Source organism: Trifolium pratense, linkage group LG5, assembly GCF_020283565.1.
Source record: "Trifolium pratense cultivar HEN17-A07 linkage group LG5, ARS_RC_1.1, whole genome shotgun sequence".
Taxonomy (NCBI): domain Eukaryota; kingdom Viridiplantae; phylum Streptophyta; class Magnoliopsida; order Fabales; family Fabaceae; genus Trifolium; species Trifolium pratense.
In genome coordinates, this window is record NC_060063.1 from 45446058 (window position 1) to 45470675 (window position 24618).

At 32.6% G+C, this 24618-nt stretch overlaps 3 protein-coding genes and 1 long non-coding RNA gene across 5 annotated transcripts; 2 read left to right on the forward strand and 2 right to left on the reverse strand.

The window, feature by feature from the left end:
- The first annotated feature begins 1992 nt into the window (after positions 1 to 1992).
- LOC123884468 (receptor-like serine/threonine-protein kinase ALE2) lies at positions 1993 to 7552 on the forward strand. 2 transcript variants are annotated; one of them, XM_045933564.1, is made up of 9 exons: positions 1993 to 2549; positions 3520 to 3822; positions 3919 to 4026; positions 4141 to 4248; positions 4333 to 4704; positions 4832 to 5125; positions 5263 to 5655; positions 5758 to 6001; positions 6532 to 7552. In XM_045933564.1, exons 1-9 carry the CDS (start codon positions 2474 to 2476, stop codon positions 7202 to 7204), a joined length of 2571 nt encoding a protein of 856 aa, XP_045789520.1. In that variant the 5' UTR covers positions 1993 to 2473; the 3' UTR covers positions 7205 to 7552. The 2 variants fall into 2 exon arrangements, with proteins under 2 accessions (XP_045789520.1, XP_045789521.1); XM_045933565.1 differs by lacking the exon at positions 1993 to 2549 and having other exon boundaries at positions 3791 to 3822; positions 3919 to 4042.
- A 1086-nt stretch (positions 7553 to 8638) lies between these two features.
- On the forward strand, positions 8639 to 12189 carry LOC123883133. Its single transcript, XR_006800118.1, has 3 exons — positions 8639 to 8775; positions 11177 to 11292; positions 12078 to 12189. It is a non-coding gene; the product is annotated as an uncharacterized LOC123883133 (long non-coding RNA).
- A 2430-nt stretch (positions 12190 to 14619) lies between these two features.
- Positions 14620 to 15285, reverse strand: LOC123886770 (secreted RxLR effector protein 161-like). Its single transcript, XM_045936060.1, has one exon. It carries the CDS (start codon positions 15283 to 15285, stop codon positions 14620 to 14622), a length of 666 nt encoding a protein of 221 aa, XP_045792016.1.
- Positions 15286 to 16205: 920 nt separating this feature from the next.
- Positions 16206 to 23804, reverse strand: LOC123884151 (protein HOTHEAD-like). Its single transcript, XM_045933171.1, has 6 exons — positions 23293 to 23804; positions 22037 to 22397; positions 18240 to 18550; positions 17649 to 18034; positions 16806 to 17374; positions 16206 to 16477 (listed from the first exon to the last, which is right to left on the reverse strand). Exons 1-6 carry the CDS (start codon positions 23372 to 23374, stop codon positions 16423 to 16425), a joined length of 1764 nt encoding a protein of 587 aa, XP_045789127.1. The 5' UTR covers positions 23375 to 23804; the 3' UTR covers positions 16206 to 16422.
- Positions 23805 to 24618: the final 814 nt, after the last annotated feature.

Sequence of the window (24618 nt, forward strand, 5' to 3'; positions counted from 1 at the left end):
GTCTAATAACTTACGCTCGGCTAAATAATTATTCGCCGCTCACTAAAATAATAAAAGCCAATTAATAAATAAAATAACATTCAATAAAATATACGAATACGAAAAATGGGTCGTTACAGTTGTCGCGTGTGTGTTGGCTATATCCTCGTCTGGATTGTAGGGTGTCTTCGAGCTGGGACTTGTCTGCCTAGGTTCTCATTCTACCGTTGTCTCATCGGCTTTTAGCCTGAAGGGCTGTTTTTTGGATTCTTATTGGCCAATCACTTTTGATTCAAGATCGGGAGTTAGTGTCGATCTAGTGACAACTTTGGGGCTGGGTTGGTGGTCTGAAATCTGAGGGGTGCCTTTCTGATTTTGGGATTAGAGGGTGGATGTCTGTAGGTGGTGTTTGTTTTGGTGTTTATTTTTGGCGTTCGCATATATACGGCGCCCTGTTATGTAGTTACTTTTTTTACCCGTCTTTGTTCGTCTTGTGCAGAGACCTGATTAATAATATATTCGCTGTTTTAAAAAAAACATTACCATATATTAAAAAAAAATAATTAAGTCATTAAGTTTAGTCTAGTGGTGAGAGACTTGAGTAATATGAATGAGGTTCTAGGTTCGATCTCCATTGACAACATTGTAAATAAATAAATAAAAAGATAATTAAGAAGTTCATGTGAGTTTAGCTCAGTTCATAGGGACATTGACAACATTGTAAATAAATAAATAAAATGATAATTAAGATGTCCATATGAGTTTACCTCAGTTAATATGGACATCGCATATATTACGGAGGAGCTGAGGTTTGAACTCCAAACACTCCACTTATTTACTTTAAGGCGGGATTTCTAGTCACCGATTACCGGGAAAAAGAAAAAAAATTAAGAAGTCCAATCCCAAAATTCTGCTAATTGTACAAGTGAATCATCATTAGAGCTGGGTATGCGGGCTAGCCCGCCCCGTTTAACCCGCCCAGCATAAACCCGCATATTAAACGGGGCGAACAAGCTCGTCGGCAAATATAAACGAGTTATAATATTAAGTCCGAGTTCGGCCCGCATAAGCCCGCGGGTTAAACGGTTAACCCGCGGACTATTACCAAAAAAAATAAAAAATCACTTTTTTCAAAAAAATAAACTAAATTAGTAAAATATTGATATAATGAAAGCTTAAAAAAATATATTATTAATAATTTTATGTTATAACATATAAATTGTAACTAACAAATAAAAATAAATAAAGTTTAAAATAAATAAAGTTTGTGATATCATTGAGTTTATCTATCTTCTTTTTGCAAGTAATGCAACTAAAATCAAATTCAACTGATTCACATCGTCATTTTGTACCGTCCATTTTAGTGAGAAAAACTTTCTACATGTACCCAAAAAAGCATAAAAAGATTAACAGATTCAACTTAATTAAATCACATCAAGGTAACCAAATTATTCAAAACATAATAGCGGAAAATACCCCCAAGAAAAATAACTACCCATTTGAACATGTATATTTTAAATACTAGCAAATGTATATACAGCTAAGACAAAGTAATAGATAGTGAAAAAGAACAAAAGATTATAAGTAGAAGAACATGTCTGAATCCTGATGTTTTGTGTTGTTGTCTACTTGATTAAAATTGGAGTGCATGTGTTGTTGCTTTTTATAATAAGTGTTTAGACTAAGTCTTTTTTTTTTTTTTTGTGGTTAAAAAAGGTGAATTTGGACATGGACCAAATTATTTATATCTGATAAATTTTGTAATTAAGCCTTAATTATATAAAAAAAAAAGCGGGCCACGGACTAACCCGGGAACCCGCGGGTTTAACCCGCATAACCTGCGATTTTAACGGTCCAACCCACACGGGCAAAAATGTAAACGGGCCAAAAAAAATTGGTCTTAAGTCCGTACGGACTGCGGGTTAAACGGGTCGGTCCGCGGACTTTGGTCCGTATACCCGGCTCTAATCATCATGATTACCTTAATAAACTGAAAAAACAAAAGTCAAGCTTAAGGTCTTAATTAATCAATTAAACTCAATAAACCTCTTCCTACTTTATAGCCAATATTTATGACTTTCTCTCTCTCACTCTCAATCAAACACACTCACATTACATATGCTCAACCCCACCAACTCTTTTGAATAAGTTACTCATCTTTTGATGCTTAAAGTATAGTAGCCTTATACTTTTTTGTTTCATATGTTTCTTAGATTTTTCTCTCAAAAACAATGATCACACTATTTTCAGTATTTTCACACTTCTCATATCTTCAAAGATTAGAACTTTAGTTCTGAAAAAACTATGAAACTTCAGTGTTTTCCTCAAAAATCATTCTTGTACTATCATTGAGCAGTCTTAAAACTTATGTTTATGTTTTTACTGTGACATGCATTCATGTTTCTACTAGATTCTCTTCAATTTGTTCTGTCATTGGTTTTTTGGTGAAAGCTGAGAGATTTTCTCTATTGATCTAGCTTTTCTTTAGCAGAAAATGGGATTGATGATAATTTTTCTGCTATTTAAGCTACATTTTGTTCTCAGTAATCAACAGCTTCATGAATTTGCAGGTATGAATAAGTATAATTCATGTGTTTTTAGTTCTTCATTTATTGATTAAAATGTAATGTTCTTCCTAATTTTGGTTCAAAAGTTGTTGTAGTTAACATATTCTTATAAAATTTGGGTATTTATAATATTTAATGAAATGGGTTATATTATGATGTTTTGTCTTTAAGATTAATGTTAGTTTAATTAAGTTGTTAATTTATAGTTTTATACCATCCTTTTATTTAGTACAGTTTATTTTTTATTTTTTGGTTTTCACCCCCTGTTCCTAGGGGAAGGGGCCTAGTAGTCCAGAGTTCAGGGGCAGAGTTCGGGGCGAGTTCTGACATCAAGTGTTTCCAGTCCCCTTCCGAATATAGTTGCGGGGATCGAACTGTGGTCCTCCTACCAAGTTCAGCGTCAATCACCACTGAACCAACTAACATTTGGTTTATTTAGTATAGTTTAGTATGAAACATTTCAACAGCATTGGACAATTTTATTAATTTATTACATAGATTTTAAATTACTTTAGAAATATATTTGAAGTGAAATTGAATCAAGATCAAAGATCTAGTTGGTTTGAATCCAATGCTGTCAATTGCAAAAACAACGTTTGTTCAAATTCTGTTAGGCATTCCTATAATTGTTGTTTGACAATATTTTGTACTAAATCGCGTATCATAGAACAAAAGCTGTTTGTTAAAATTCCTCTATACTATAGCGCTATGTCGCCGCTATGAATATGATATGACCACTATTTTACAACATTGGTTTGATCTTTGACTAACACCATATGCTTCACACATGTATTCTAAGAAAGAAAATTAAGGGTAATCTAATCGCTGTAGTACATTTTCGTATTAGATGTATGCATTTAACATTAGGCTTCAGAACCAGGTTGACGATCATGAATAAGGTCGAGAGAAGCTGATGAATTTTATGTTAATGATCATAATTATCCAAAATTAAAGTTAATTTGTATACTTGTAGATACCAATCTACCCCATTTCAGAACCAGAAGTCATTTAAGTATTGCAATTCCACCGTCAGTGTCATCTTCTTACGCTCCTTCAAGTATTGCACAACCACCCACTAAGTCATCGTCAAGCGTTCCTACAAGTATTGATTTACCACCTTCCAAGTCACATGACAGAGCTCCTACAAAGATATGGAAACATGGTTTTGTGGATTCTCCAATATCACATCATAAGCATCACTATTCCGGAAGAAAGAACCGCAATCCAACTCCACTGCCGACAGCCCCAATCCAGGCTCCTACATACAGCAGTCAAGGTTTGATTCTCTCACCTTAAGTGTTTAATGTAAAAAATTATACAAATTTTACTTTGAATCTAAAATGTTGATATTAATTTCATTTATGAATAATAGGTCCTTCAGTTTTCAAAGCACAACCTCCTTTCTCTTCACCAAAGATCAAGTTTATCCATGGACCTGCACCTGCACCATCACCAGCATTTCGGTCAAGCCATCTGGGTGGTATACATCCTTATTTGTTAGTGTAATTGCTTTTGATTGTACTCTTTCATTTCATCTACCTTTTCTTTTAATCAGCACCTGATTATTTGCTTATCTTTGTTCATCAATCATCAGTGCCGTCTCTTTCACCTAGAATTTCACCTCTAGGTTCATCATTGGACAAGATTAAGACTCCACCACCAGCATATACATTGGTTCTTCCCCCTCCACCTCCTAATAAAGGTATTGTAAACATAATCCTGCATCTATATTAGCTCAAAGTATTATTTTAATAACGCTCGCTATCTGATGTTGATCTTCGTGCAGATTGCTTGTCCATTACTTGCTTAGAACCGTTGACATACACACCTCCTGGATCACCTTGTGGTTGTGTATGGCCACTTCAAGTTAAACTCCGCGTCAGCATTTCAATATACAAGTGTTTTCCTCTGGTTTCAAAGCTAGCCAAGGAAATTGCAGAAAGTGCTTTGCTGAACCATAACCAAGTTCGTATTGTGGGAGCTGATGCAGCTAATCAGCAACTAGAGAAAACCAATATTCTCATAAACTTGGTACCTAAAGGAGTTAAATTTGATGATGCCACAGCATTTTTAATATACAAAAAATTCTGGCATAGGGAGATTCTAATAGATGATTCCCTCTTTGGTGCTTATGAAGTACTATATGTTCATTATCAAGGTATCAAGGTTATACATTGATTGTGATTTGCTAGGACTATTTGTGTTATAAAGTGAATTATTATTGTATTCTTGGTTTCATTGGTAAATATATCTCGAGATTAATGCCTTTTGGAAAATGCTTGCAGGTCTTCCACCATCTCCACCTTCAATTCCCTCAGGTATTTCTAGTATAGATGATGGACCAAATCCAGGTCGTGACAACAACGGAATGATGATGAAACCTTTAGGAGTAGCTGTACCAAAGAAAGAGAAAGAAGGGAGCAACGGAAGAATGATTTTTATAATTGCAATGTCATCAATTACTGCTTTTGTTCTATTTCTTGGACTGGCTTGGCTTTGTCTGTTGAAATTCAGTTCTTGTATTCATCAACGTGAACAAGTTTCAGATAGCTTAAAGTCATTGTCTTCAAAACCGTTAAGTAAGTCCAATTACCGACTCGGTAAAAGTTTTATTGATAGTTGGATACAGTAAAAAATAAAGATATTGTTTTCTTTAAGCATCATAAAAATGGAAGCAATGGATGTTATTTGATAGAAGTTAGTTTTAATGTGGCAGGGATTGCTGGGCCGTTGAATAATGGGATTGTGTCGGGATCTGGACTGAGATCCTTCAACTCTGGAACAATAGCATATACAGGGTCTGCCAAGAATTTTACCTTGAATGACTTAGAGAAAGCAACAAATAACTTTGACTCTTCCAGAATATTAGGAGAAGGTGGCTTTGGACTTGTTTACAAAGGTGTTCTAAATGATGGGAGGGATGTAGCAGTGAAGATTCTCAAAAGAGATGATCGGCGCGGTGGCCGTGAATTCTTGGCAGAAGTTGAAATGCTTAGCCGCCTGCACCATAGAAATTTAGTTAAATTGATAGGTATATGCATCGAAAAACAGACCCGTTGCCTAGTCTATGAGCTTGTCCCGAATGGAAGTGTGGAATCCCACTTGCATGGTAAGAAAAAGCACACTTCAAGAATTTCATCCACACTTATGTAAGTCATTGGCCATCGCTTCTTTTCAGATGTTAACTTCTGAATAATCTCTATTTTACCAGGTGCTGACAAGGAAAGTGATCCACTGGATTGGAATTCCCGGATGAAGATTGCTCTTGGTGCTGCTCGAGGATTGGCTTATCTTCATGAAGATTCCAATCCATATGTCATACACCGGGACTTCAAGTCCAGTAACATCTTGTTGGAATATGATTTTACAGCCAAGGTTTCAGATTTTGGATTGGCTAGAACAGCACTGGAAGATGGAAACAAACACATCTCCACACATGTCATGGGTACATTCGGGTAAGAATTGATCCCTTGCTAGCACTTTCATGTTGATACTTTGATGAATGAAATATTTATACATGCTTGCAATGTACTCATTTTATTTCAGTATCTTGGGTGTTTATCTAATCACTATGAATTTTTTTTGTATTGGCACATTACATTTTGTCATTTTCTGTAGGTTTTTAATCCCAAATTGAGTTAATAACTATACACTAGTAAATGAATAATGCTGTAAACTAGATCATAGTATGTAAGCACAAGTTGTACTCTGAAAATCGTAAGCTGTTAGTGATAATAGAAAGGTACTGCAACTCCTCTATAGTCAGAGTCTCAGAGACGTTGGCACAGTTGGACGAACTCCGTGATCAATTATTGTGTTCTATGTTTGAATTTTTCATATCTATTTACTTTTGAACCAGTGTTTCTGCTCTACCGCTCACTCTTTACACATAAGTTTCTAGATAAAAGCATTAGAATGGTTTTATTAGATTAACGATTCCTCAGGATGAAAGCTGAACTTATGCATTGGCATCTTATTTTTGCAGCTACTTAGCTCCTGAGTATGCAATGACTGGTCATCTTCTCGTCAAAAGTGATGTTTATAGTTATGGAGTTGTACTCCTTGAGCTTCTTACTGGTAGAAAGCCTGTGGATTTGTCACAACCGCCAGGTCAAGAAAATCTTGTCACATGGGTTCGTCCACTTCTCACGAGTAACGAAAGTTTGCAGACGATCATAGACCCAGTTGTAAAGCCAAGCATATCCATTGATACTGTGGTAAAAGTCGCAGCAATTGCATCCATGTGCGTGCAACCAGAAGTATCTCAACGACCTTTCATGGGAGAAGTTGTTCAGGCCTTGCAGCTTGTATGCAGTGAGTTTGAGGAAACAAACTATATAGAACCAAGTAACTTTCAAGAAGAGGGTCTTGTGACAAATGTGGAAGGCAAGTTTTTGGACTTTTCGGGTGAGAGAGAGCTTTCGGATTATCAAAAAACACTTTATGGCTATCAATCTGGCGAAGAAAAGGTAAGATTATCAGCTTCAGAACTACTAAGTACTTCAGGCCAAGAATTTGAGTCATTTAGGAGAAAATCTACTTCAGGGCCTATTACCACTGAGAAGAAAAGACACTTTTGGCAAAATTTGAGAGGTTTGTCTAAAGGTAGTACCAGTGAACATGGATTTTCAACTAAACTATGGCCTGGATCTCATTAAGGTTCCACCTCTTCCTGAAAACAAATCATGATGAAAATGGATTATGTTCGTTACTATAACTAAACATCAGGGTCCAACGGAAGTGGTTGGTGCGAGTGTCATAAACCCTGGGGTACCGAGTTCAATTCCTACTCATAAAAAAAGAAATAAAAAAGAACAGTAGTCTATGATTTGTTTGAGTAATATATGATTTGGTTGCTCTTTCTTAATGTTCTAAAAAATGGCAATTTTTTTAATTCTCAAAACCAAGAAGTAGCTATCTTTGTTGGTTACATACTTATGGAGCAAAATGAATAAAGTTGTTTCCATGTTACCATTTAAGTAAAGAAACTTAAGGTGTGTTATGTATTTCCTGAGTTCTTGAAGTAATAGTCAGATATGAAACACCAACAAGTTTATTCTTGAAGTACATGTTTGTAAGATTTAATTCTCTAGAACTTCTTTAAATATAGGCAAACTTGTTCAAAGGAGTTCAATTATACATAATGCAGATATGTTCATAAGATTTTATTCATGCATACCTTGCCATCATTGTTACAGTAACTTGAGGATTTGTTCCTGATGATTCAGTAAATGTCAAGCCTTCGACAACTCGGAGTCTATCAACATCAAGAACCTTATGGGGTCGGTTGGGTAGCTCAACTGGTTAAGTTAGTTGAGTTAAGAGTTAACGAGTTGGAGGTCCAGGTTCAAGTCCTGACAAGGAGAAAAACTAACATAACATTGTAATATACTAACAATTTGCTTATAAAATAAAAAAAAAGTTGAATGGGTAGCTCAACTAGTTAAGCTAGTTGAGTTAAGGGTTAAAGAGTTGCAGGTCCAGCGTTCAAGTCCTGGCAAGAACGTTATCTCACCCTGACAGACATCGACCATCGTAGTGCCAAATTGGGATAACAATGTTTATAGAAACATTCAGAGTTTATCTTCTGATGATTCAACAAATCAACGTTACATAACTACTTATCATTTCAAACTCTCCAAATTCATTCTGATTATTTTGTTTCAATGTTTTTGTCATTTGAAATGTACGTTATGCTGGATATGTATATTAATTTGCAGACCCTAATGGTTAATTAGTTCGTTTTGCTTATGGAATACCCTTGATTAATTACATTTTTATGGATACATATTTTTTTTTTTGTCAAGTAGGCTAGTGACTAAAAATTTCACTCTTAAGGTGGATGAGTGGGATGACCGGTGTTCGAACCCGGCCCCCTGCATATATAAATAATACAATGTGGTCATTTCCGTGTTGGCAGACGGTCATTCGCCAACATTTAAATCTTTGCATTGTGGTCGTAATTGTTGGTAGTTTGTTAGGATTGATTAGGGTGGGTTCCACTTGTGCTTCAGGTAAAATTTCTTAAGAATTTATCTCTTAAGAAGTTGAAGGTTTTCAGGTAAAATTTGCATTGTGGTTCTAATTTTCTGTTCAATGAATTGGAGAAGAGGCCTAACTGTTTTTCCCTCTTCTATCTTCTCTTGCTCTCACTCTCTCTGCTTGAAGTTCCTTTGGCTGGGTTCACACTATCTCTGATTGAAGTTCCTTTTGCTGCTTGAAGTCTCAGGTAAATTTTGCATTGTGGTTTGGTTATTAATTTTCTGTTTAATGATTTGATTATTTATTTTCTGATGAATTGATGATGATGATTTTAATTTTATGTGATAATTCTAATTCTAATTGATGGCAAAATTTGCTTTTACTTTTTTCAAATCAATGTAAACAGTACTGTAGCACTATAGGTCTATAAAATCAAGATAAACATCACTGCTTTAGAGTCTTGACTTGTCAAAAACCATCTGCAAATTAACGGAACAGGATTTCCTGCTGTAAATTTTTCACGCTGTGTTAAATAAGGACCGTCCGATCTAATCTGAATGGTTCAGATTGATTTGGACTGATTTTGTATAGATTCAATATGAACCGACTGATCTGAAATGGACGGATGAGATCTAAAACAGCGTGTAACTTTGTGATTTACAACTGCAGAGAATCTTGATCCCAAATTAACCACATGATGCATACACTATATATACTACCTTCATAACATGTACCAAAAAAAGAACACACCATCAGCTAGCTTAAATCATCCGAATCTTTTTTCAATCTCGGCTTGGAGGTAACGAAAACGTGCGTTCACGTAATCATTAATTTTAGCTCTCTCAAATTGCACCAAGGTACCAATAATCTGTCCGCTGAACTTCAACTTTTCAACTTCAGTTTTCGCCTTAATCATTTCATTTTGTAGTTTACTATATATGTGTTGAAAATCCTTGATTTTCTTTAATGACGTTTTTCCGAATTAAATTTATGAAAAATGATAAACAAAATATATGAAGTTATAATTATAAGTAATTAAAATAATTTCTTACTTTACTAAAATGGATTTTGGATGAATAGATCGGAAGAAGTATGGCTTGTATAAACGAGTATAAAGTATTGTGGATTGATTTTATTTTAAGTGTGCTTTAAAGAAAAGAGTTGAGAATCTAAAAAGTGGTATCATTACATGTCTTGTATGTTTGCATGCATGTTGCTTGTTATTGTGTTGTTTGTTCGGTTCTTCTTGGTTATTGACTTTGTGATATGATTTTTGGTATTAAACTATTTTAATCTCTCATATTTTTGAAGCAATTTCTTTATGCTAGAATCTTGTTGAAATAAAGCGTGAACTGTGAAGAGCCATTTTCTTGAACTATATCAAATTTTTATTAAAGTATTTATTTTATTTATATTGAGAACTTTGTCAAAATTTATTTATAACTTATCTTATTTTCGCGAATTATTTAGCGGGTTGTGTTGTGATGCCTTTGATTTCTATTGGATTTTTGGTAAAAAAATAAATAAATTTAACCAATTTTTTTTATTTTTTTCATCAGAGTATGTGGCTGGAGCATGGAAGTTTGTTTTAGGTTTTACTTCATTCTTAAACTTTCTCATTTTTATTTATTTGAAGGAGTACTGTCTTATTTATTTTCATCCTTCGAACAAAAAAATTTCAACTGTGAATTTAAATCCTACTTGAATCTTTTGTTAATAGTTTCGGTGACAAAACTAAATTTTGGTGGGTAGAATGAAAGACCCGCGGATTTTACTCTACTTACATGTTAGAATATTTTAACTTCAATTTTAATTAGAAAGTGGTTTTCTTACTCTATAATTTATTTAACGAGGGAATTTATTGAATCGTCTTACATTCTAGTTTCGAGGAAGAAACTATTTTTAAGGGGGTAATAATATAACAACCCAATATTTTAACATGCTCTATTTATTTATATTATTTAATCCACTTAGTATGATAATAATAGAATAATCATTTATTTATGGTTTAATGATTTATTCTTATTTTAACCATCTGATTATCTACCTTTTTAAATTCAATTTTTTATAAGTTACTGTCATTTAATTATTTAACTTTAGTAGAACCTAAATTGGAGTATGTGGTGTAATAGCCACACGTGATTAGCAAGCCAACAAATCCACACATATTACCTTTATTTAATTGACCAAACGTTTCCTATGTTCAAGACTCAAGAGGCACTACCATCATTGCACCTTAATTTTGCTTAGTGCATTGTACCGTTTATTATCGCTCATGATCGGACTTCTTTTACTTCCCATATATATATAAGGTTTCTTTGCCTTGCCAAGTAATGGTAGTCCTCCCACGATACAAATATCTTGATGCCTCACAAATACAATAGAGTACCACACCTCTCCTTCAATGATTCACACAATTTACTTGCAACTCCCTCTATAATTCAAATGATTATCAAGCTTTATTATAAGTTTCATTCTCCTTTGATTCAAATTGTGTAAGTCCTCTTTTATCGGTCCTTCTATTCCATTTTTATTTGATTCATAAAAAATCCAATTCAATGAATCTGTTTTCGTTTTTCCAAAAGCTGTCATCGTAAAATCTCGATTTCTCCTTCGTTCACCGTGGTATCGTATTTATTTTTGGACAGTAGCTTCTCGACACATAGTACTCCATTTTCAACCATCGGATCGTCGAAAGTAACTTTGGAGTAAGATATATCTACACTAGGCTTAAAGTATTGTGCTTGGAAGGAAATCGGCCAAGGTAAGGGTTTTTCCCCATACACATAGGGTTTATGTTATAGATTAATAATTGAATATTTAACCGTTAAGAAGGAATAATAATAGAAGGAATGAAAGAACTATTTTTATAACAATTCTATGTCATTTCATTACATTCTGAGTATGTGTTCGTGGCTGATTGTATATTTAATTCTATGATTGTTGTGTTTGTGGATTTGAGTATTTGGTTGGTGTTTGATAAAATGAATATTTGGTGTGGTTTAAAAGAGAAAATTGATTTTTAATTTGATCTGGTGGAAGTAACGATGATTTTGAAAGAAAGTTTATATCTTAAGTGCCAAATGGGGCAATTGAATAGTTGTATATATTAAAGCGTGTATATGAAGCATAACATGACATATAGTTGAGTCATAGGTGCCAAATGGGCGACTTGTTATTATGTGCCAATTGGGGCGATTTTATTAGTAACTGCCAATTGAGGCGATTTGTTACTATGTGCCAATTTGGGCGATCTTATTAGTAACTGCCAAATGGGGCGATTTGTTTTCTAGGTGCCAAATGGGGAGAATGCTACTTGCGGCATTAAATTCTAAGTGTCAAATGGGGCGATATTCGGATCATGGTCTAGTTGCATTTCATGTATTATTAATTAGTTTTTATAAGTTGGTATTAAATAGAGTTTCTTGCATCGCTTTTATTTTATTACTTTTTATGGACGAGTATTTTATTATTATTTTATTTTATCTTCCGTTCGGCATGATTCAATTTGGATAAGGAAATTGACTCTTACATTAAATATGGTTGTAGGTACCAAAAGTGAAATATGAAGTATGTGTTGCTTGTATGTGCACGGGGATAAACAAATCTGAGTTTTATTAATATGTAATTTAAATGAAATATTCTTGTCATTGTATAAATACTTATAAGGGTAAATAATAATTATTCTTTAGAAAGAAAAAATAACGTCATCACATTTTTTTTAAAAAAAAAAACAAAATTTTCTAAGTAATTTCTTTATTAAAATTTCTGGTGGTTACATGCTCCTTCTCCGATGATCGTAGGTTGAGCTCCGACGACAGCAGGTTGAGGGTGAATTCCTCTGACTGCGGTGACATGTTGAGGGTGAATTCCTCCTCCGACGGTGGCAGGTTGAGGGTGAATTCCTCCGACGACGGCAGGAATATGTATTCTAATTAATATATGAGTCTTGCTAATGAGTGTCTCACTCTTTAAGCATTCAATTTAAAAAATTTATTTATTCAAAAAGTGAAACATTTTAATTCTCAATGTGTTAGCTTCACACATTTTCATAATTTCACAATTTTTTTTTATTTAAGATGCTTAAAAAATGCCTTGGAAAAAGTGAAATATTTTAATTCTCAATTGTTAACTTCACACATTGTCATAAAAATTTCACAAATTTTTTTACTCTCTCCATTTCAAAATATAAGTCACTTTGGCCAAATTACACAAATTAAGAAATATAATTAATGTTGTATGGAAAAGAGAAACTATGAGTTAGTTTACAAAATTGTCCTTCATTAATGGTATAAGAAAGATAAATTGAATACCCCCTCTCTCCCAATATATAAGACTCACTTTAACTAAATGTACTATTCATTTATTTTGGTTTGATCGTATTTTTTTAATAATATATAGATGTAAACATTAGCATATGCGATCTTGTTTGATCTTTTTTTAATAATATATAGATGTAATTTTTATAAATAGAAAATTTAAGATATTAGTGATTAAAATTATGCATTGACATACGTGCATAAGTCAACTAGGTCTTATATTTTGGGATGAAGGGAGTAATTGAAAGAAGAGAGAGTAATAAATAGTTAAGGGTATAATAGGGAAAATAACATTAAATGTTTTATTGGTAATGTAAAGTGATTTATAATTTGATACAATTTTTTTCCTCAAAGTGACCTACATTTTGGAACGGGTGAAGTATTTAAAATACTTAAAAAGTTCCCCGGAGCACTCGTTATCATTTTCCTTAATATATTTATGGTAGTGTGCGTATAATAATTGATTGTATGTTTTGGTGATTGATATGCATGATTCAAAGAGTCATATTTATTTAATACATGACAATGAAGAATTTGTGTATAATTTATTAATATTAAAAATAAAAAAATTTAAACTTCATAATTTATTGGTGCATGTAATTGATTGGTGGTATTCTTGATGATTGCTATATATGACTTCAAGATTCATATTTAACACATGAACATCAGAAAAAATAAATTGGGTGAAATTTATCTAGTTTGGTCTTCTTCATTTATATCTTGCTCGTTTCTTCTTCAAATTGTGTGAAATTTATCTAGTTTGATCTTCTTCATTTCATCTTCATTTATATCAACTTCATTTTTTTAATTAAAATTTGTAATATTTAAATTTCTAAATTAAAAGTAAAATTCGTAATTTTAGATCAAGTTCAAAATTAAATTGTCAATCAAGAGAATTAAGTTTGATCCCTACTAAAAAAACATTTTAAAAAAGTTTGCAATACTTGGATTTTTTTTAAAGATATAAGATATCGAAAAACCAATAAAGGAAAAAAGATATAATATATTTAATTTGTTGAGATATTTATGCTATTAAAAAAAATATATATATATATATATATATATATATATATATATATATATATATATATATATATAGGAGGGATCAAATTACACCGATGTAACATTTGAGTAATGTTACACTACTCAATAACGCTTAAAATAGAAATTATATCTTGAAATGCATGCATTCAATGTCTCAAAAGTATAACAAGTTGTATTTTCTGTAATTTCTGGCACACAGTAGACATGTGTTGAGCAAAGTGTGTCAACACTTGTCTGTCACGCAGTAGACATGTGTTGAGCAAAGTATGTCAACACTTGTCTGTACACAGAACACAAATAACAAAGACAGTAAAATAAATAACACAAGATAGTTGTTAACCAAGTTCAGTGCAACGTTACCTATTCTGGGGATACCAATCCAGGAATGAATCCACTATAATAGTTCTAGTTCAAAGCCCTCAGCAAACACTGTTGTAACAAATGGCCAAGCTATCTCATTAACACAAGCCAAGAGGCTTATATAGTTTGGGTACATTGGGCGTAGAACAAACTAACACAACTTGGGCTTGAGCTTAAGGCCCAATCCAACACATATACAACATACTCTCTCCTAATTGAACAATTACACAACAATTAGAGGGCAAATAAATCAAAAGAAATAGATTACACAAAGCAAAACCAGAACACACTTCAGTGCTCATGCACGCGCCTTGTAGCCAAATTGCAGGCCTCACCCTGCCTTGAACCAGACAAGCAATGCTGCATTGCTACTTGACTCGTGCTCCTATCATTCTGAAACCAATTTTAAGCTTGAGAAATGATTCCAACTTCAATGGTTTAGTCAGTAGATCAGCTAGTTGATCCTCAGACTTGCAATGAATGAGCTCCATTGTTTCTTCCTTCACAAGGTTTCTCAGGAAGTCAAACCTTATGTCTATATGTTTACATCTTCCATGCATAATGAGATTCTTAGACAGCTTAATTGTGAAACTATTATCACAAAAGATTCTAGTAGAGCCAATTTGATTGTGTGTCAAATGCTCCAAAATATTCCTCAGCCATATGCATTGACTAGCACATGAGGCAGCTGCAACATATTCAGCTTCTGTGGTTGACATTGTGACAATGGCTTGTTTCTTTGAAGACCAAGAAATAGCAACTAAACCCAACATAAACACATAGCCAAATGTAGATTTCCTATCATTCAAGTCTCCAGCATAGTCAGAGTCTGACCAACCAACCAGCTCAAGTGATTTCCCTGCTTTACTTTGGTACATGATTCCATCAGTCAGAGTACCTTTTAAGTACCTTAGAATTCTCTTCAGAGCTGCAAAATGCAATTCAGTAGGTCTATCCATATACCTAGCAACCAGGCACACAAAGTAAGCCAGATCAGGCCTTGTTGCAAGAAGATACATTAAGCATCCAACCATTTGCTTAAATTCCTTGCATCAGTAGCTTTTCAATTTTCATCTTTTACTAACTTGCAACCAAGTACAATGGGGATACTTACTTTATTGCAGTTTTCTGTACCAAACCTACTCAAAATCTCTGAAGCATACTTGTGTTGATTAATGAATATACCCTTCTCAGATTATGTTACTTCTACTCCAAGGAAGTATTTCAATTTTCCTAAGTCTGTCATTGCAAACTTTTTTTGCATTGAATTTTTAAATTCATCCATCATCAAGGTGTTATTGCCGGTATATATGAGATCATCAACATATAAACTAACAATGATTACCTTTCCATTGTCATCATACTTCACAAATAAAGTGTGTTCAGAGGAGCATTTTTAAAAAAATTCAAGCTTGAACCAATTTTCAATCGTACTGTACCATGCTCTAGGGGCTTGCTTCAAGCCATAGAGTGCTTTGCTTATCTTGTACACTTTGTTGTTTTCTTTCTGGTATCCAGGTGGATGCTCCACATAAATGTCTTCAAGTAATTCACCATGTAAGAAGGCACTCTTCACATCTAGCTGGAATATATTCCAATTCTCCTGAGCGGTATTTCTCGATACTGTATTTGAAGTAGTTGTTCAATTTCCTTATGATACGCAAGTGAAACAAAGTTCTTGCTAATGGTAAAAAAGCGCTTTGAAAGTGGGTGCCGTTCTTATGCTCCAAACCAAACTTATGGAGCAGAATGAATAAATTTGTCCTTGTATAAGCTATTTTATGTTACCATTGGAGTATAGAAAGCTTAAGGTGTATTATGTATTTGCTAAGGTCCTGAATAATTGTAATCAGGTTTTTTATGCCAAATTAATAAAAAAATTACAAACTCAAAATGACTATTCCATTTACCTTGAAACAGAAGTAAAAAACTTCATAAAAGTAACTTTTTCCTCTTCAAAAAGGTAAGAATTAATTTCTTGATTACTAATAATAATAACTGTTTTCTAGAAATTACAACAAATATACTACATTCATTTCCAAAATTCTACAGCCAATTTTTTTTTTTTTTGCTTTTGATGTGCAACAGCTTTTCTTATCTTCATATTACACACATTTGTTGGTTTTTTTTTAAGACTTGAATTTATCTTCACACAGCACAATTATTCCTCCTTATATACCAGCCAATCTCCCCAACCTATCTCTCAAAATCTTCACTCCCATGTACCTGTCACAAATATAAATACATTATTCATAATCATATCCAACTTCTGTAACATGTAGCATAGCTCGTATAATTGGATTTTAGGGTTAAATATGTTTTTAGTCGCTATAATTATCTCGATTATTTTTTGTCGCTGTATCCATTTTAAGTCCCTTACACATTAAAAATTGTATTTGTATGTTTTTAGTCCCTTTAAGCATGCAATTTCATAACACAGGACCTAAAACCAAAAAACGTACGTAAATTTTATAAGGACTAAAAATATATTTAACCTTAGATTTTTTCTAACACGTGTTTATTAGTGTTGTGAATATGATTCATGTATGCATACCTTCCCATCATCATTACAGTGGCTTGAGGATTTGTTCCTGGTGATTCAGTAAATGTCGAGCCATCGACGACTCGAAGTCTTTCAACATCAAGAACCTTGTAATCAGGATCAACTACCTTCCCCACATGACATCCACCATGATAGTGCCAAATTGTGATAACAGTGTCTTTGCAAAACTGCTCTAGTGAAGTTGTGTCATTGGCATGTCTTGGTATGAAGTTGACATTAGCTTTCACACTAATGTTAAGAATTTTCTCTATGCTTTCTTTCTTACACAATGTATAGTTTGTGAAGTGTTCCGATTGAACTACTTTAACTGCCATGCGGACCCCTTCGACGCAGCGCTTCAGATCGTATGGATGACTGAAGTAGTTGAAGGTAATAGTAGGATTGTCATCCACATTGGTGTTATTCAACTTGAGCTCACCTACTGACCAAGCACTGCCTACTTTTGTTAATACAAAGCCTCCGTTAAATGCTTCGACCGGTATATCTCGCTTGCTCTTTACGTAAGCTTGAATTGCTTCTATTGATCTTTGCTTAGGAGGAATTGTAGAAAGTTGACCAATCTGGTTTATCATTGAAAAATATAAAGTTTTCATCTATTTGTTAACAGCATATTAGGTTTGAGAAAACGTTTCCTGTTTTCATTTTTAATTGCGAAATAGTCCTATTCGTACACGAAACAGTGAAAATGACAACTACTAGTCATTGAAATCAAGAAACAAAGCGAAAAATGAAAGTAGAAAATGTTTTCGCAAACCAAACAGACTATAAGGATTCCAAAGTGATCGACGGTATTTAAACTCTATTTTGTAAATTTAGAGAAATATTATCGCGTACCTCAGCTGACACGATACCATGATGGCAATGAATGCTGCTATTGGACTGACTAAACCCACTGCTAGCCTCAATGTACACACCTTTCTTGGTGATACCAACAGTTTGTATGAGTGACTGATGAACTGGCCTATTAGAAGGAACAAAAATATTGTTCATAGGATTATCAATCATTCCCTTCCCAACAAATGGATTGTTAAGGACCACTGATATGTTCAAATTTTGAAGTTCATCTTTAGGACCAATTCCACTTAGCAATAGCATTTGAGGACTTCCAATTGCTCCACTAGACAATATCACTTCACTTTGCATATCATTTCCAAGCATTGCTTCATGTTGTTTCCCATTTTCATCATTGAAAATAACTCCTATAGCTTTTGGTCTTTTACCTACAACATCAGCATAGTACCTATATTAGTCATAAGTTACTTTCAATGGCCTAATTCGCGATAACTTTGTATTTGGATCCTCTGCAGTCAGAATTCCATGTTTTCATCGCAGTCGGTCTATCTAAGCCATTGATAGATATCAAATGGCTCGCGTCATGACTTTGACCGAAAAGAAACTTGAAATCTCATGATATATTATATATACCTGTTGTATCGAAAACGATCTTTTGGACAGTGGCGTGGACCAAAACTGTAAGTTTGTCAGGGTTTCCAGAAGCAAGAAGTTCTGCAGTTGTGTGACGGCGACCAAATCTGTCGAAAATTGTTCCACCAACCTTTGTTCCATAAATATGATCATAGGTAAAGCCATTATAAGGAGAGACACCAGTGTCTATAAGGCTATCCCTCAATGCTCTCTGAAATGGCGAAAACTTCGGACGATGAACAATTTGCTTCTCAACCCAAGGGTATGACTCATTTACTAGCTTTGTATCCCATCCTACCTTGTTTATAAACCTGCATTTCATGTTCCATATTAGTTTTCTAATTTTTTTTGCAAAAGTATAAATTTTCTAACCGATGAACGATATCATAGTATAAAATTTATACGTTGTAAATCAATTATAACCGTTGGATCATTAAACATATTTAACTATAATTAAAAGTATCTTACAAGTTAAAAGTCATATATACAATTGGTTGTGATTCTTTGACAAATTAAAGTTACAATTATAATATAACAAGATTATTATTAGATTATGACAAGATTATTGCTTCAAAATAGGAGTTTGGAAGTGTAACATTCTATATTTGGAGAAACTAATTAATAGGTATGAACTACATACATATGTGCTTAAGTTGGAAGTATATGAGTTGAATTAATAAAGAAGATTTGCCAAATAGTTAATGAATTAAATTAATTTTTGTAGGAAAATTGTTGCAATTAATTATAGCATAGACAAGACACTGAAGACAGCAAAGACTGGGGGACCTTGCTTGGAAAAATTGGAGACATAAATTACTCAAAATGCCTTCTATCTACTAAACCACAACATGTGTTAGTTACATGCTTGTAGCCTCTAATTAATACTCCCTCCGTACCATAATATATGTCACTTTGGGGAAAAATTTTGTATCACAATATATGTCGCTTTATATTATCATTGAAGTATTTAATGTTATTTTTCCTATTATACTCTTAACTATTTATTACTTTCTCTTCTTTCAATTTTTCAATTTATATTTTCTATACCATAAATGAAGAACAATTTTGTAAATCAACTTATAAACTCTCTTTTTCATACAACATTAGTTACATTTCTTAATATGTGTAAAAGTGTGAAAGCGACGTATATTGTGATACGGAGGGAGTAAACCACTGCTGCTAAAATAAAAAATAAAAAAAATTAAAGTCACACTAATGGTTGTTTTACAACTACTCTGAGGAAATTAAACTTTGGATGTATATAAGACCAAAATGTTACTATTGACTTAGTATGAAAAAATTTACTTCAAAGCCCCCCCAAAAGCCATGTGGGCTAATGGTGACCCACATAAGAAAATATTTTTTATATATAAATTAACCTCAAAATATTATGGCTACAAATAAGATAGCTTATCTTTTCACTCCACGTTTCTCTTTTTTCTTTAATTTTTATTTCTGTTTTTCAATAAAAAATTTGGAATGTGTTTTCCGAATTTTTTTACCTTTATAAAAATTTCAGAATGTGTTTTCCAAATATCAAAGACAAAATTGAATTTTCTGAGTTCAGCATGAAGAGAAGCTCTCGACAAACAAAAGGGATAACGAAGTCCCTAACCCCGGCCCACAGAAAAATAAATTTTGGAGTCAAAAAGTTCTCTCAACATGGGACCATGATTAATAGACTTAGTAGATGGGTTAAGGGATTTTGGACTTATTATTAGGCATACAAATACATATGATGTAAGATAGTATAATTTAATGTATGTATAAATCTTTTTTTATAATGAAGCAATATTTATTAAAGATACTCCTGGTGGTTCAATTTTCCTACATATAGATCATGATATCTAATGAGCATCCTTAATGACTTTCACCAAATTTGGAGGTTTTCAAATGCAAATTGACAATCAATGTATTTCATCAAATCTGACCCTCCTTGCTACCTAATCGATCACAAAGGACCACAAGTAGCATTTAATTCAATATGAATGAATTTAGAAGAGTTCCGTCTAAGAAAGATGCAAACATAAATGTCCCTAAAATGAAGGGGGGTTGTTACTAGTATTTACTACTAGTACTCCTATATTGCAAGGATTTGCAACAATTTTTTTGGGATCGAAATTCTCCACCGTGGAAAACGGCCACAAATATACATTGTTGGCCATCGATTTGAGATTGTACGGTTGACATTGCATTTTCACAAAATAAGACAAAATAATCTCTATATATGGTTTAAGATTAGATTGCATGCAGTTCCCGCATGCAATCTACTTACATTTTTTCTTTCTTAATGCCTATTTTGGTGCCCATTTTTTTCTTGCTAGTAGTCACTCTTAGCAAATTAATTATATAGGTTTTTATTTATTAGATCATATCTAAACTATCCCAATGTTACCAAAAAAAATATAATCTAAATCTATCCCAATAGATCTTTCCACAAAATATGGAGATAATAATCTAGAAGGCCAAATTCTAATGATAAGTGAAGAAATTAGTATAATGTTACTTGGAAATATACTATAGTACTATATTTTATTTCTAGAATACAATTGCACGTGGTGGTGGTGGTAGCAATATTTCACAATTTCAGGTGTTAGTTAGAGAGGGAAAATTAGTGTAAAGATTTGACATGTGGATGCAATGCATATTATATGTATAATACTACCTAGTTGTCAACCTTATATTAAACATTTCAATCACCTACTTTGGATCTTATTGTGATGTTTTAAATTCGACCGAAATATTAGTTAGGTTACTATTTTAAAAAATTGACAATAGATTATTTAACTTAAAAAACATTAACAATTTTATACAATAATCATTCACTACAATTTCAGTAGGAACTAGCTACGAAAGTAATTAAACTGTTGGTTTATTGTTACCTAATCTTTTTTTTTTCTTTACCTAATTAATCTTCTTTTTACCACAATTTGATTTTTTTTTTTCTCATGTAAACAACTTTTTCTTTCTTTTCTTATATGTGAAACAAAGATAGTTTTAATATTATATTTATAATGAAAGTGCAGCTATATTCATTAAAAAAGTAAATTTGAATAATAAATAAAAATTTAACTTTTGTATGTATTGTAGTATTTTTTTATTATTATTAACACAGAAGAATAAAACACTGACAAATAGTTAATACATCACCATATGCCACAATACCTCAACTAGATGCAATGTATTCCTCTGGAAAAAGTATTAATAAAAAATAGATAGCAATAATGAAATGTGGAAAAATGAATATGAAAACAATAAATAAACAACTGAAAAACACAAGTAGTTAGCTTTTACGTCCGGAGAGACATACTCAAAATTAATTTTAATTCGAAGTTGGAATTTAGCTTTTGACTTAAAATATCATTCATACATTCAAAATTAATTGAACTCATTTTCCAAAATTATTTTACATTCAAATCACTTTTCAAATAAAAAAATATTACTTGACAAAAAAAAAAAAGAAATATTAACGAGTAACCTTAGACCATTGATTAAGAAACCAAATATAAAATTATTTCGGTGAAAATTGGTGAATTCAAATTTTTAAAAGTTTAAAAAATTAATTTATTTTCTTTAGTAAAAAAAAATATTTCCAACACAAAAACATTACTTTTGACTTCCTTAATAAGTGTCCTTAAAACACTTGTTAACATGATTGGTAAATTTTGTCAAAAAAAAAAAAAAAAATTGGTAAATAAAAATAATTTTATAAAATCAGTTTATTGAAAATCAATTATTATAGCAAGACAACCAAACACACCCTTAGAAAAACCAACTTATATGAAAAATTGAATTACCTTGAACTTGCTCTAGTATAGAAACCAGCATTGATAGCACTACCACCACCCAAAACTCTTCCCCTTGCATTAAAAACTCCATCAGTTGAAAGAAAATATTGAGAAGCTGAAGTTGATGAAGTGTCTGCCAAGGTAATGTGAAAATTTTCAAGAAATGTTACATTTGGATTAGTGAAAGGAACACCTCCTCTTTCAAGTAATAAAACACTGAAATTTTGAGATAATGTTGCTGCTAATGGACACCCTGCAGTTCCACCTCCAACAATTATGTAATCATAAGCTTTGTTGAGTGATGTAGTTGATATTGATGGTGATGAAAATGAACTTGCTTTTTTTATAAATGGATACACTTCTTGTTTACCTACAAAATCAAAATTTTGTTGCTCCAATTTTAGTCTCTTGTTGACTAGTAATCAAATTTCAATCAATTATTAATTAATGTTGTAATTTGAGAGATAATTAAGTCCTTTTCTACACAAAAGAACACATAAAAGTATTAAAATGCAATAATAGTAACTAAATCAAGATATTAGGCTCAAGTGCCTAATGAGTTTTCCCATAACAAATCTTTCTGGAGAACTCGAGTTCGATTTCTGGTAGGAATAGCCAATTTTAACTTACTCCATGGCTGAACTCTGGATTATCAGGACCCTTTCCCACGAGAATTAAAGGATTACTAAAAAAATATAAAAAAAATACTATTTTCATTTTGTGGCCTAACTAGTTGAAGAGAAAAAGATAGTACTATTTTCATGACCAACAAAACAAATTAAATTGCTCAATAGTTCAATCAATAACTAGGAAGCTGAGTTTGAGATGAACAACTTAGTTAAGATCATATAAGAGCTATTGTGGTGTTTTCATAAGCTATCGTGGAAAGTTTATAGAAATAAGCTGAAAACAAAACTTATGAACACAGATCATAAGCTCTGTGTATAAGCTCTCACAACACAAATGTTTATGCCAATTCAATGAGCCAATCCAAATTCCTAACAAACCCTTTTGCAAGTGAAATGAAATTTTAGATGAAAAAAGAAGAAAAACAGAACCCCTAGTTGCCACATACTACATTTACAAATTCATCCCAAAATGGCAACCAGAAACACATAGAAGGAGATTATAACTTAGATGCAATGATCTAACCAAAAAATTCAGATGCAAAAGGACACTATAATTTAGCTTCTATATGGTAGCTAGAAAGGAACAAAAAAAATTGATATGAAGAAAATGTTGGGAGATTGATGACAAGAATGAACCTTGACAAGGAGGTAGAAAGTTGCAGTTCCAGAGCCATAGAACAAAGCACAATAAAAATTTGACTGTACCAACTGAAGCCATTAGAAGAACCTTGCAGGCTATAGAAAAAGCACTCACTCACTCAATAAGTTTCTTCTTTCCCAACCTATAAGTGTCTGCCTCTGGTTGGTCTTGTTTTGTGTGTCCATCCTATAAATACTTTAAGAAAATACTGCAATCCTAACTACCGTGTAACATAATTAAGGATAAGATAATCTATTCACTAATGTGAAATGTTAGGAGGAAAAGTAAAGTAACAACATATGGACCTCTAATTCCTCCTAGAAGGTACCATTTAAAAGAATTTGAGTTCGATATTTGGTGGGAATATTCTCAGTCAGACTATTTACTTACTTCGCGTTCGAATTCTAAATTATTGGGTTCCTCTTCTCCTTGAAATCAGAGGATTAAAAAAAAAACACATGTAGCTCTTTATCACATGCCTCTTTTTTTCCTTCTGCTCTCTAAACCTAACCGTCACTGCTTTTTTCTTTTCCCATATGTATCGGAGCAGGCTGCTTTAAGTCAATGTTGATCTTGAATCACCCTTTCAAATTATTTTTCCTATCCGTTAGTTAAAAAAGTGAGATCCATATATATTTAGTTTTTTTTTTGTATTTTTTTTTTTGTGATTTCGTTGTCTTAACGTGACATTGCATTGTTCATTTGATTTAGGTCAAACGATTAATTTCGATCCCAATGCAGACCCAATCGATTACTTGGCATCGTCAAGTTGCAAAATCGAAGGAATGAGTCTCGAATATAGTCATATTATATTAGTAGACTTATACATTTTTCCAATTTATGCTATTGACTTGTATCTTGTGAGTTTGTTTGCAAATTCATCATTTTTATTTTTAGCGACTTTAAATTTGTGTTTAATCAATGTACCTTATCATATTTGAATGAATAAATAGGTTTATTTTTAGCTAAAAAAACATATTTAGCTCCCTACCATACGAATTCAGTTTCTTGCGATCATAAAGTTCCCAACAAACAACTATACAATAGAAACATCAGTGATCATTTGATGCTAGGTTCACGCGTTAGTTATCGCAAAGGAGGAATTATACTAGAAGACAATAAAAGAGGCGGAATATAAAACTGTAAAAATAAAATACTTCATTCATATCCTCTAAGGAGGCAGCTTGTACAATTATATAGCTAGGGTTTTTCTTTCTTAGCTGCTAAGTGGACCAAAAGCTAAATGGGCTAAAAGCCTCTTGAAGGAAAGTTAAATGGGCCCAAGGCCTCTTGAAGAAAATTCAAATAACAATAAATTACTG

Bases quoted from the DNA above. Each gene is read 5' to 3' on its own strand.
- LOC123884468 (XM_045933564.1), top strand. From the start codon at position 2,474: ATGGGATTGATGATAATTTTTCTGCTATTTAAGCTACATTTTGTTCTC. The intron at 5,126-5,262 runs GTAAGTCCAATT...TTAATGTGGCAG, and splicing joins ATTGTCTTCAAAACCGTTAA to GGATTGCTGGGCCGTTGAAT. The intron at 6,002-6,531 runs GTAAGAATTGAT...TTATTTTTGCAG, and splicing joins CATGTCATGGGTACATTCGG to CTACTTAGCTCCTGAGTATG.
- LOC123886770 (XM_045936060.1), bottom strand. From the start codon at position 15,285: ATGGTTGGATGCTTAATGTATCTTCTTGCAACAAGGCCTGATCTGGCT.
- LOC123884151 (XM_045933171.1), bottom strand. From the start codon at position 23,374: ATGGCTTCAGTTGGTACAGTCAAATTTTTATTGTGCTTTGTTCTATGG. The intron at 22,398-23,292 runs GTTCATTCTTGT...TTGATTTTGTAG, and splicing joins CTTTCTACCTCCTTGTCAAG to GTAAACAAGAAGTGTATCCA. The intron at 17,375-17,648 runs GTACGCGATAAT...ATGATAAACCAG, and splicing joins ATGGTATCGTGTCAGCTGAG to ATTGGTCAACTTTCTACAAT.